This window comes from Charadrius vociferus, unplaced genomic scaffold, assembly GCF_000708025.1.
Source record: "Charadrius vociferus isolate BGI_N301 unplaced genomic scaffold, ASM70802v2 scaffold180, whole genome shotgun sequence".
In the NCBI taxonomy this organism is placed as follows: Eukaryota; Metazoa; Chordata; class Aves; order Charadriiformes; family Charadriidae; genus Charadrius; species Charadrius vociferus.
In genome coordinates this window covers 89,892-102,731 of record NW_009646412.1, presented here as the reverse complement: position 1 = coordinate 102,731, position 12,840 = coordinate 89,892, and the positions used below count along the sequence as shown (strand labels likewise).

The 12,840-nt window shown below is 39.4% G+C and overlaps 1 protein-coding gene across 1 annotated transcript in view; it reads left to right on the top strand.

Annotated features, from left to right (window-relative positions):
- The window catches only part of LOC104282366 (sodium leak channel non-selective protein-like), a gene marked incomplete at its 3' end in the record, with an annotated part of 141,683 nt that overhangs the window by 42,943 nt on the left and 85,900 nt on the right, over positions 1-12,840 (top strand). The window contains exon 6 of the mRNA XM_009880458.1: positions 640-794. Within this exon, the coding sequence (XP_009878760.1) occupies positions 640-794 (155 nt within the window). The remainder of the gene's footprint in view (positions 1-639; positions 795-12,840) is intronic.

Here is a 12,840-nt window from a genome sequence, read left to right as displayed (position 1 = left end):
TACTGGACTGACCTAAAAGGGAATCAGATCAGTTTCAGTCACAGCAATACCTAGATACTAATTGCACTAATCATGTAATAATTTGACTATCTTGCCTGTGACTGTGGCTATCCATCTGTGGTGGAAACCTGGCCTGACCAAGGTACAAGAAGCTGAATACATACTCAGGTGGCTGACAAGTCATCCACAATGATCCTTCTAGAGAATGTCAAAGCTAGCTCAGGTAATGTCTGTGGAAGCCAAAATCACAGTATTGACTGCAGCTGAATGTGCTCTCAGCATTTTCAAAGCAGCCTGAAGCAGTAAGTATCCAAACTGCTTTAAAGAGCAGTTGGAGCAGCTGTATGTTAACTCCTCTGTGTCTTGGAAAATCTCCATTTTTCATGGGGTCTCTAGGCATTAGTGTGAAACTTCTGCTGTTGCTATTTGTACTATCATTACATAAAGCTGAAGTCTTAGGAGACTGTTAGCTTGCCCTTTACAATAAGTGCTTAATTAACGAAAGTAACATGTACCAAAGAACATCAGATAGCAAAAATAATAGCTGATGTACTTTTCACTTCAGTCCTCTCACTTTCAAGTATTTAGTTTTGCTATGGGTTGAGTTTATGTAACACCTTAATTTTGTATTTTTCACAGAAATGTAACCTGGAATAATTTAGCTATCCCAGACACCCACTGTTCCAGAGAGCTGGAAGAAGGTTACCAGTGCCCACCTGGATTTAAATGCATGGACCTTGAAGATCTGGGACTAAGCAGGCAAGAGCTGGGCTACAGTGGCTTTAATGAGATAGGTCTGTCCTACTGGTAACATCCATTTCAGTATCTGTTTTAAAATGTTTATGAAATGAATCAAACAGATAGCTCATGTCTGTGCTGAAAAGATATCAAGTGCAATCAGTATTCTGCTCAAGTAGAGCACATGCCAGAAAGAGATGCTGTGCTATTTGCTTTGGAATGATGAAGTTATCATCTATTTTTACATTGCCGGGGATCCCAGAGTTTAAATAACTTTGAAACAATGTCTTTATTTAAGAAGAGTCAACTGCTGATTATCACCAGTATGCAAATGCGATGACTAATTTCTGTGTTTTATTTATGATTCATTTTCGAGTATATAGTTCATCCTATTTGTCTAATTTTAGTAGTGATTCCCATGCAAAAAACCCCACCCAGAATTACTTTGATGATCATCTTAGTATTAAAGAGAAGGGGGAAGAGAAAATGAGATCATGTGTATCTGTGGCAATCTCTATCCAAAGTGTGTAAGTCAGAGCATCACCCAGAAAAATGATTGGGAGTCAGGCAGATTTTGCAATACAGGTGTGATTTGTGTTCTGTGAGAAACACTGCAGAGTTACCAGGAGAATACATTTTCTGCTAGCTGCAGTGTGTCGTGCCATCCCCACAAGGAAACGAGCTCAGAACAGTAATTCAGGAAAGGTGGCAAGAGCATGGGCAGCTGTGGCAAGATCCATATCCAAATGGAAAATACGCAGTTACCCTGTCAGAACATTGTGGTTACCTCACATTTATTTAACAGACAAAGGTCCAACAGGAGCCTGCAGCTGTAAATTTTCATTTCAGCACAGGTAGGGAAGTCCCTTCAAATGATAAAGCATGCCTGCAGGCCATATTCTTTCTGATGCATCTCTCTGACTCTGATAAGCTTTTTTTTTTTTCATTTTTCCTGGCTTGGTCTCCAGACTGTTATCCTGGCCCCAGCTGAACTTGAAGGTAATAAAAAGGTTTAATGAATGAATGACTGGTATCCAAAACGTATTTTTGAATATGGAAAGCCTTTGCAGCTGAAGTCGCTTCAGTTGGTTCTCAGGCTGCTGAGTATACACAATTAGCCAGAGTTACAAGAAATAGTCTGAGAGTCCTGTTACAAGTACTCTGTGATACCAGATACTTTCTGAACAAAACCTGACATCTGTATCCTTTCTTTTTTCTCGTAAGGAAGGGAGAAAAAACTGATTTCAACCAAACTCCATTCTGTTTCCTCTGGGGGTCAAAAGTGTACCAGTTGTGCCAGTACTGCTAGCTGAATAGCACTACTGATAGTACCTATCTTTTATATACATTTTTTCTTCAGTAGATCTCAAAGGATAACCCTGTCTGATCTCTCAGACAACCTTCAGATTTCTAAGTTAGTGGCATACTGCCATGTCTGAGTGAACATGAGCTGAGTTCACACTAGAAGTTAAAAACATCCACACGTAAGTAAGTTCTCTAGCTTGAGATGGTTTGAGAGGGGAGCGTGGGATAAGTGTATCACCGGAAGAATTATGCCTCAGATTGAAATCGCCCTTCTTATCTTGACATGCAAAAATTTTTGTGGCATTGAAGGCTGTTACTCTAGCTGCCTGCCTGGTCACCAGTGAAAAGTAGCTGCAATGCCTTAGACAAGCTTAAGTGGGTAGGTGATTTGAACGAGGCTCAGCGTGCTTAAATAGGGAGGCCAGTATGTTTTTAATGGTGGGGGCAGATTGGCAAAGACACGTGAAATAGTTTGTCCAAGGGAGCCTGCAAAGCTGGTTTAAAAAACAGGGCATAAACTCTGGTCGCCGGAGTTGCAGTCCTGTACTTTGTCAGTATGTCATTCCGAGTTCTGCATTTTAAGGATCAAAGATCGCTAATAGGCTTGTCACCGATACATTGTTTTTGTCTAGGAATAGGTAAACAGGTTATAACACCTCTCAGTGCAGCAGCCAGAAGTGAAGCCGAATATCAACTGAAAGCTGATTACTAAACTTTGAAATACTGGGTCAGACACAGCAGCTTTGCCACAAAATGTTAAATAAGCTTCCTCAAATTAGGAATGTTATTATCAGGGTTAAAACCAGCATGTTTATCAATAGTTTATAAATGTACGTTTTGTGATGCACCTTTGTAAGTAAGTAATACTTACAGGTAAGCAATGCAGTAGATCTTTTCTGTGTAATTATACTATTTTATTGTATACATTCATTGTATACATTCATTGATACTTTACTTGCAGATATTATTATGCAGCTTGTCCTGTTGGTTCCTGAAATCTATCATTACAGAAATCCCAAGAGCATAGCAGTTTGGCAGCTACTGTGTAATTAGCACCACTTAATTTGTGGTATATAAGTACAAGCTCTGCATATTTGAATTTGCTAATTTCTCTTACTTTTCTTCGCTTTAAAGAAAAACGGAGGGGTTTCTAAAATTTTATTACTAGGTGAAAACAAAACTGCCCTAATCAGATAAAAGTTAATAGAGTGAGGGCTATGTCAAGTACGTAGTTTCATATCTGGAAAATCCTTTAATTTTGGCTATACCCTGCTCCCACTTTTATAAGTGGCTTTGGCTTTAAAGAGTTCAAAATTGGAAAGATGATAGTGTAAGTTTTGGTACTTGACAATATATTTATTTCCCAAGTTTTCTATTTTTAGTTTTGAGGTGTTCTGTTTATCTGTTTTACATACGCCTCTATGCAGGTATGACTGTATTGGTTAAGGAAGAACATAGTTATAGACTACTGATAAATATGGCTTGAAGTTGTCTTGAGAAGATAATCTAGGCCATCCCCTTCCAATATGAAGCAGACTTCACAATCTTCCCAGGCAATCTATTGCACTGCTTCATTGTCTGAACTCTTAGGATGATTTTCCTAAAGTATAACCTGATTCTTTCTTTTTTGCAATTTAAGGTCATAATTTCTCACCTTATTCACTACTGACATAGAGAAAACTTTTTTAAAAGCTTTTTCTGCATCTTTCAAGACTGTAATTATGCTGCTTCTACCCTCTATGGCCCTGCTGGGCCATATAGCTCCAAATGTTTCAGTCTTTTGCTGTAGGACTTATATTTTATACCTTAAATTATTCTTATTGTCCTTCTCTAGACTTTCTCCAGCTGATTCACCTCTTTGTTGAAGTGCAGTACTGGCAGAATACCCCAGTAGAGCCATTACTTTATGTGTTCTTAAGCTTTATTACAGTTTCTACATCCCAGTGAGATGTTTTCCATTTTCAGAACAGCATGTTGTGGGTGATTCATATGTTTTTTGATTTGTTACAGCCCTTGTGTCCTTTTGAAAGAGCTGCCATCACTGTTTCCCATCGTTTATTTATTTACTTGATTATTTCTTTTTTAAACGTAGACCCTTGCATTTGTTTCTGTTGAACAGCATTTTTTTTTCACACTATTTTGTCAATTTTCAAAGATCTTCTGGAATTTTAATTCTCTTCTCCTAAATACTTTCAGTGCCTTTTAGCTTACTTTTGTCTGAAATTTGATGAATATAGTTTATTTTCTATCAACCTGGTCAAGAGTGAAATAATAAATAGAACCAGAACAAGATCAGACTCTGTTGGAACCTGATTAGACAGTCTTCCTTTCTGACAATGTTTCCTTAATAGCTGCTCATAAGGACACTGAACAAATGGTTTTGCACCATCACAGAGTAGTTTCACCTAGCCACATTCCTCTGTGTTGTCATGGTGAGACAATGTTAAAAGCCTTTTAAAATCAAGATGTAGACCATCAAGTGCTTCTCTTCTCTTTACAAAACCTGCTTCCATTCTGCATTTGCACAGCAATAATACAGTAAGATTTGTGCGATAGGTTCTCCAGTGCCTGCACCCTTTCAATATGTATTAATAATATAATACTTACACCTGTTGTTTGTGAAGATAATTTTTCAAACATGGGCCACATCAGCATATATCTACAGCTAATGCCTCTGTTCTTGAATGTACATATTTCTAGATTGGATTTAGAATGAAATTAACTTCAATCAGTTTTGCCAGTTTTACTAGTGTTACCTCTAATAAAAGTAACATTATTAAAAGCCAGGGCAGTTCTGTCTGGCTATACCTCTAGGAAAGTTACGCACAACAGTCACAGAGGTCTATCTTAGAACTATTTGTGAAACTGGAGAATTAATGAAACGTTGAGTGGAGAACCAATTTGCTAAGGCCTCGGTACTCCAAATCTCTTTCTCTGTGAAGTTCTGAAATGGGAGGAAGGATTAATAGAGAAAGAATAATCTGTCCCCCTGGGTGAGTTGACTTCACATGTTTCAGCTCCAGCTAATGGGAGGCTACAAGAAGTTACTGCTTGCTTCTAGTAAGTTGCTCATGAACTCACTAGAAACTCGAGTACTCTTTCTAACAGTTCGACACAGAACTTGACTTCTTGAGTAGGTTTTGTTCTTATGCAGTGGGAGCCTTCACGTTAAATGAAGTCTTTTATCCATCAGGATGCTTGAAAGATTTTTCGACTACTACCTGTGGGGCTGAGTGGGAGTAAGAGAAAGGCTATGAATGAAAGGCTTGGCTGGCTGTGTGGATGTGGGTGGCAAAGCTCCTTACTATTGCCTATACCTGTGTGGTACTGTCAAGCTCTTCTCTTTCTCAGACTTCTTAGCCGATTTTGATTCAGACTCTTATAAAAAAGGTTGATGTTTCCTTCATATTAGAACAGCCTTCAGCCTTCTCTCCCACTGAGAGCATCAGGTACATTCACAGTTGGCCTGTTTCTTCCTCCTGATTTTATTCTCTTCTCTGTGTTTTTCCTACCTGTGTTTAATTCTGTAGAGCGTAGCTGATAGGATGACAGTATCATGAAATGTGCAAGAAATGTTGAGCTAAATATTGAGAAAAATGACCTTTGTTTTGTGAATAACCCCAGTAATTGTACAACTCATTAGGTATGTGATTGTATTTGCAAGTATGTTCATCTGATATATCTAAAAAGCATAAATATAATTGTTGAGTGAAATAAGAGGACGCAAGACTTGGCAACTGGAGAACTATGACAAGTGCTTCTGCCTTCCATGTCATTGTTTGTCTGACCGTGCCTCTGCCTTTAGTCAATATTTAATATGGCAGTAATTGCTGTGACGACCACACTAAGGATGTTGGTAGAGCTGTCTATGTGAGTGCTGCTGGAAAGGGTGCCACATAGACACAAAAGTGCCAAAACCCCTGCTGTTGCTGAATCCTGGGCAGTTCTCCTCCTTACCTCTACTTTCCACAAAGTACAGATATTTTTGCATTCAGATTTTTGTAACATCTGGCTAGTAATCATTCCACATGCCTCATGGGTGCAATCATCTGTAATCATCTACAGATGTACACTTGCACCTACATTACTGATTTTACTCTTCACGTAATCCTAGAGAATGTTTTTCTGTGATCTACAGTGCTACATATTGCTTCAAATATTCTCAAAAGGAAAAGCAAGTCCAGAATGAAAGATACCTAAAAGTTAAAAAAATATGCTACAAAGTAAGGGAAAGAAGTTTTATGCCATGAAAGATCGTTCTGAAAGGAGAAGAATTATTCTATGCTGTATCGTCAACCCATCTGTCACTTGATAGGGCCAGTACCCTATTAAATGATACTAATTACATCTAGTACCTGCAGAGAGTATCTGACAAAAACAGCCATATTAATATGCAGTGTACGTACAGGAGATAAACACACGTGTGTTGTATCTTGGAGACAAAGAATGAAATTTCGTGGTGAGGAGTGCTTCAGAGCACATATACAAAAATTACATCTGTATTAAACCTTACTTGCCTTACAGTAGAAGTGAACACACTTCAATGGCACAATGAGCCAGCAAAATAATTTCATTTCATGGGCTGTAAAACAGCAATAGAGCTTTAGGTCCCAGATATTTCTCACTTATATTATAAGGCCTTTTCCCTTATAATATGTGAGCCAGAATTTAAATATTCTTGGCATGTCTACAGATGAGAGCCTTTTTTAAATTGATAAGTAGAAGAGAAGATTTTATGTGTCACTGTGAAAAATGTCTGGAATGATTAGATTAAAAGTGAACCTAATTTAGTGTTTGTTAAAGGAAACATCATGGTGGGGCTAAAGTCAACTTCCTCAATTAACTTATAGGTATTGTTTTAATAAAAGACTTGTACAGGGATCAAAATAGCCCCTTCGTTTACCCATAAATTGAAATTTTATGTACCAAACACGGGAGGTACATTGGTTCTCTCAGGAGTTCTTTTGTGATGGGAAAAAGATTTTTGAGTGTGCAACCAGTTTGAATGGCGAAGATGTTGCTCTTAGACTGGAAGAAGAGTGGGGTGGCATTAGAGCCATTGTTTAGAAGGAAGGAATTAAGGTTAAGATAGTATGATGTGAATCTGGATTTTGCACCTCACTGCCACAATCCGTCAAGTAGTTTTTCCATGAGAGGTTTAATGTTCCCTAGAGTTTGGGTACCTGTCTCTAGGATTAGAATTCATAGTGGCTGAGTAGTGTGTTGAGTGGCGAGGTGTGATGGACACATGAAAACCAAACAGCTGGAAAGGGAGGAAGGATGCTCACACCAGTCTGGAATAAAAGCTGAAAAGTCAGCCTAAATCAGATCCCCAATTAGAAACAGCAAGCATTCAGACCTACAAGTCCGTTTGTTTATGTGGACACCCTATATAATGAATTTGGCCGCAGGAGACTGATACAAGTTCTTAAAGAGAAAGTAGAAGTGATCCATGTTTTTGTGTAGTAGTACAGTGGTCAACGTGAGACACCAGCATTCTGGAAGGATGCCCTGCTCACCCTGGTGCAGGGGCCGGGGCAGAGCTCACTCCTTTCCACCTCCCTCTGGGTCTGCAGCAGCAGGAAACCCCAGAGGAGGTAGAGCAACATGAGACTGGTGACTAGAAGGAGTAATATAAAGACCTGCTCTTTGCCGTTCTGCTGTGAAGTTATTTCCAGATTTTCTCCGTGGATTGCCTAACACAAAAACGTATAAAAGCACCTTTAATGTATAGGAGGCTGTATGTTAACAAGACATGCCAACATAAAAGAAAACACGTGACAATCCAACTTGCTGTTCCTGCTGCCTGTGGGTGAAGGAAAGAGCCTGTCACTGCTGGCAGAGGCTGACCTTTTCATTTGTCCATCACTCCACACCCACCTGACACATTTGTCTCGTGGTGGCACTATTAGCAGCTACTTGGACTTTCCAGGTCCCTGGCATGGGCAAAAGAAGCAGGTGGATTATGACTGATTAGTTGTCCAAGGCAACTGCCTGCTTTGCCTGCTGTGAGACTTAGAGGTCCAGAAGGAACAGTGAATTAAGAGTTGATGAACAGAATAAAAATGATACTTGCAGGTTATTTCTTCAAAGTCGGAGATACAGCTGCCAGCGAAAAGGATTGCAAGCCTTCTGTATGGCTCCTCCCTCCTCCCCTTACACACAGTCATCTCCACCTGAATGAAGCCAGTGTCGTTTTGCACAGACGCAGGGGGCCAGAAACACAGATCAGCATCGACACCGCAGCCTGACTCCTTTGGCTCTGAGTAGGTTGGTATCTGGGATAATAGAAAGCAATGAGGATACGTCATTGTTAAGTCAGAGCCTCCATTTAGTTGTACCCATTAAGGCCGAGATTGAGCTCTTATGAAGGAAGCATTGGCTCAGCAATGATTTCATCAAAATTTGTGGTCAGACTCTTTAATTCTACAGGTGATATATATGCTTGATATGCGTATTGAGTCTTAATACTCTGTTTATCCTAGCAAGTGCATCATGGTATTAAATACTTTGATAAACAGGTCTAATTTTACTCCACTTATCAGCTCTTTGGTTCAGACACTTGCGTGTAAAGTGCCTAATAAGGAGGCCTTCGTCCGTGACCGTGGCCTGTGGAGTTATCATGTGGTAACATGACAAGAGATAACAATGTTAATGTATGAAGGTGTCAGAATGTAATTAGGGAAGCCATTCAGACTGTCTAGCGATAAAACTTGTATTTGCTAAATGTGAGCCAAGATGACTTTCAAGCATGCCCCATTAGTCCACTGAACCAGTGAAAATCGCTATTTCAAAAATGGTGATAGATTTTTGTTCTCCTCACTGGAATCCCTTCCTCGGCCTTGCAGATGGAGAGCAACAGGGCCCCGATCCCGGCTGAGGCACTGCCACGGGCAGAAGAGTCCCCACTCAGGCAATTTGACTTACTTGTTTTACTGTCAGTTAACCTAGGTTTGTAATCACACATTCAGCTACTAAGGAGCAAGGAAGACAAACAGTTGAAGAGACACTTAGGGAAAACACCTTTCCTCCTTCGTGTGTCTCAACTTCAGTCCACACACCTCCCTGTCCTCCCTATGTCCTCGTCCCCGCTCCTCTGCTGTCGCGGGCAGGCAGCGGCGCAGGAAGCTGGGGTCGCTGCAAAGTGGTTTCTTTTTTTTTTCTTTTTTTTTTTTTTTGGCTTCTCTTGTTTTTTCACTCTTCTGCTGCTGCTCCTTCCTTCTTAATCATCTCCTCCTCTTCAGAACAGGCTGAGCCATGGGCTGCAGTCTCTTCGCAGGTGTCCCTGCTCTGGCGTACCCCCTGCTACCAAAAGGCTGCCAGTTATGCCCACTGCAGGCACCTAAATAAACCTAGCCATGACAGCTTAGACCACCTCTACATAGGCACCTTCAGAAGATTATACAGTTTTTTGGCGAGCACAGAGGGCTAAAGAAAACAGTTCATATGCCCTGTGTAGGTGAGAAGAGTTTGCAGCCCTCATTGTGTTGTTCCTTTTGGGAAATAATTCTTGTTATGAAGAATGTGAATGCTGTGAGGAGTGAAGCATGGCTATGTGAATAAGGTAAACAAGTTCAGCTTGTTCCTGAGATATAATGAACAAGTTGAAAAGGAGTCAACTAATAAATCCCTGTTTAGGCTTAAGGCACAATACTGTTTTCACCTTCTTAAGGACCTGCTTACAAGGCCATGTTTAGTTTCTCATCAGAACGAGATTAATAACAGAAGGTTTTGGAGGTTTTGTTTTTTCTTTGGGGTTTCTTTTTATTTGGCAGGGAAGGTACTAATGAAATTCAGTGGTTGGAAGTTGAATGTCGGCAGATCTATTTAGAAAAACATGAACATTTTCTATCAGTAAGTGTCACTACCTATAAAAATAATCACCAGGAAGTTGAAGTGAAAACACTTGATATCTCTCCTAAAACCACGCTCGAGCCCATCCAGAAGTTACTGGATTTTGTGCAGGAATCACTTGGTGAAAAATTTCAGCTTTTGCTTTGCTATACAAATTAATTTGAAATTCTTCTAGTTTAATGCTGGATTCAATTATCTCAGAGGTTCCTTTGGGCTTTAGGATTGAGTCTGTACATTATTTATATTCTTTAGCCTGACAGTTTTGTATCAGTCTTGTATGTGGCTGAGAACTGAATGACCTGCAGTCATAGCACGGGAGAAGTAGTCTTTGTCTTTTGCTTTGTGTTTTTCTAACTATGGTTCTGAAACTTCGATACTTTAACAAAAGGTAACAGAAAAGAAGTAATGCCAACCTACCGTGGTCAATGGGTTAGTATTTTCTTTCATTGTAAATACCTGTGATGTATTTTAGCATTTGTATTTTTAAGTGTTGTTTGACTTTACTCCTGGTTTTACATTTTCCATTTCTCAAACATTTCTTAATGATTCTAAACCTGTTATTCCTCCCTGTAGTGAAAAATGCAGTTCTACAATATGTTCAGTTTTCACAGAACACGAAAAAGCATTTTTTGACACAACTCCTCTCTCTTCATGCTCATCTTGAATTTCACTTGCTGTTTAGCCAGTCTTTCCTTTGAGGCTCCAAATGCCCGTTTGCATGGAGTCTTAGCCTCAGAAAGCACGATAATGACCATCTTTCTACAAGGGTTTGACCCACAAACACCCTTTTCCATTATGCTCTTCAGCAGAATGTGTAATTTTTGCCATCATGTGAGTCTGAAAGTATTGGAAGCTCTGTTCAACTTACATTACAGTTGCTTGTGTTCTTTGTTAGTATTATATCTTGTACAGGATACAGGATAATATCTTTTAGATCAAATTTTCCTCTCACTGAAATTTTCTTGATACATCGAGTAGAAACAACGTGTACTTGTCATAATCCAAAGTAATATGGATTATGATTCTTGTCATAATCCAAAGTAATAAAAGTAGCTTTTCTTTGATTATTTTTTTCTCAGAAATTCTAGATTTTTATTCTGTTTGCCAAGCCATTACTTCTTTGATGCCCCCTTCATGTGCTGCCTCTCATGCTTTTATGTCACCTAGGTGGCTGAGTTACCACTTTTTCCTTTCCTCAAGAAAGCTTCTCTTTTGAATGCCTTATCCTCCATGTGCAGTTAATATCATTATGAACTTACTAATTGAACAATTAAAACAGTCTCAGGCATTCTGGACCATCCTTCCCCCACTGATGACATGCTCAGTAGTTTAGTTCATGTCTTAACATAGAAAATACAATCAATATAATCTTGAACTGACAGAACTGAGAGATTTTGCAATGCAGTGTGTAGAATTTAGAGAATTACTCAGGCTTTTCTAAGAAGCAAGGTGATAGGAATTAATTCTTGAATTGGCGCACCAAGAAAGGACTGTTGTTTATGAGCAGAAACAGAAATGAAGACGACTAGGCAAACTGAATTGATCAAAATGTGCTTATATGGCACCAATATTTCGAGCCTTGGCAGTGTCCATGGGACGTGCATATCTTGCATTGCACAGTAAAGCAGAATCTGGTAAACCAACACCTTGCAGACAAGAGACAACAATAAGTTTTTCCCTTTGAGCTATCTCTGCATTCTGCAAAGTAGACTTCATATTTTGATCTTATTTCTGCGGCTTTTGAATAAGAAATACTAGCAAGAACTTTAAAACTAGCCACATAATTTTCCACATAGGCCACCGGTTCTGTAGTTTCCACGGCTGTGGTGTTGCGTGGTGGTGGTCCACTGTTCCTACAGCTTGGCAGGGATTTCCCACCTTATGCTTGTCACTTCTCCCCCCTAAATGAATGCTTACAGTTTATTGCTATGTGTGCTAGCTCCAAAAGGAGGTGTCTCTGCTTTGTTTAGGTAAAATGCTGTCACAACATTTGTGCTGCTGCATTGGGTGGGCTAGAAGGCGCTCATACTGGGGTTTTGCCTCTGCAAAGTTATTTCTTGATTTAGAGACAGTGTTGTTCTCAGTCCTCATTGTACTCGTTTCCTCCATTTAGATTTAAGTTTATTCGAGGGTTCATAAACCTTATAATCACAATACCAATTTTTAAGCCATTTCCCAGGATGACTGGCTAGCAGCCGACTGGTTTTAGAAATGCTGATATCCTCAGTTCGGAGTTTTCTCCTGAATTATTGGCTCTTACTTACTGACTTCCTTTGATCATAAATATACTGTTTATCTTTTGTAAATCACTTGCTCCTTCAGCTTGGCAGGACAGGGTTTATACCCCTCTGTTAACTATATATTTAAGTGAATATCCCTGTACGTTACAATTTGAAAATACAGTTTTTCTTACTTAAAAATCATGCAGTAAGGTTTATAAAAAGTAGATGAGTATATGTGGTTCACTATTTCTTCCTGAGAGAGATGAGATACGGCAGTTACCAAACAATTTCGGGGTGATAAGTGACAGTTAGTTCTATTTAGCAAAATTCTGGGGCACATGGCAAAATTATTGTTGCTATAGAAGGACTGAATGTGCTTTTGAAACCTGAGGTCTTGATGAGCCTTCTGCTGAAGTGGTGTAGTTTGCCAGACATCTTCAGATTATTTCAGTTTTGTTCTTTAGTATGACAATTCCATCTAAACAAGCAGAATAATTTTACAATGGAGGTTCTCTAACATAAGGCAGTGTTAGTCAATGAGTTTGCATGGATTGTGGATGTATGTGGAAAGGAGAAAACAGGACATTTCTTGGTTTGCAGGGAACACAATGCAAAAATGACCAGACTGTAGCAGGGAGTGTGTTTCTTGGAAATTTCCCGTCTCTTCAAGCTCTCTCAATTCTTACTGTTGCTGAAGGCAATCACATCTGTTGTATCATTG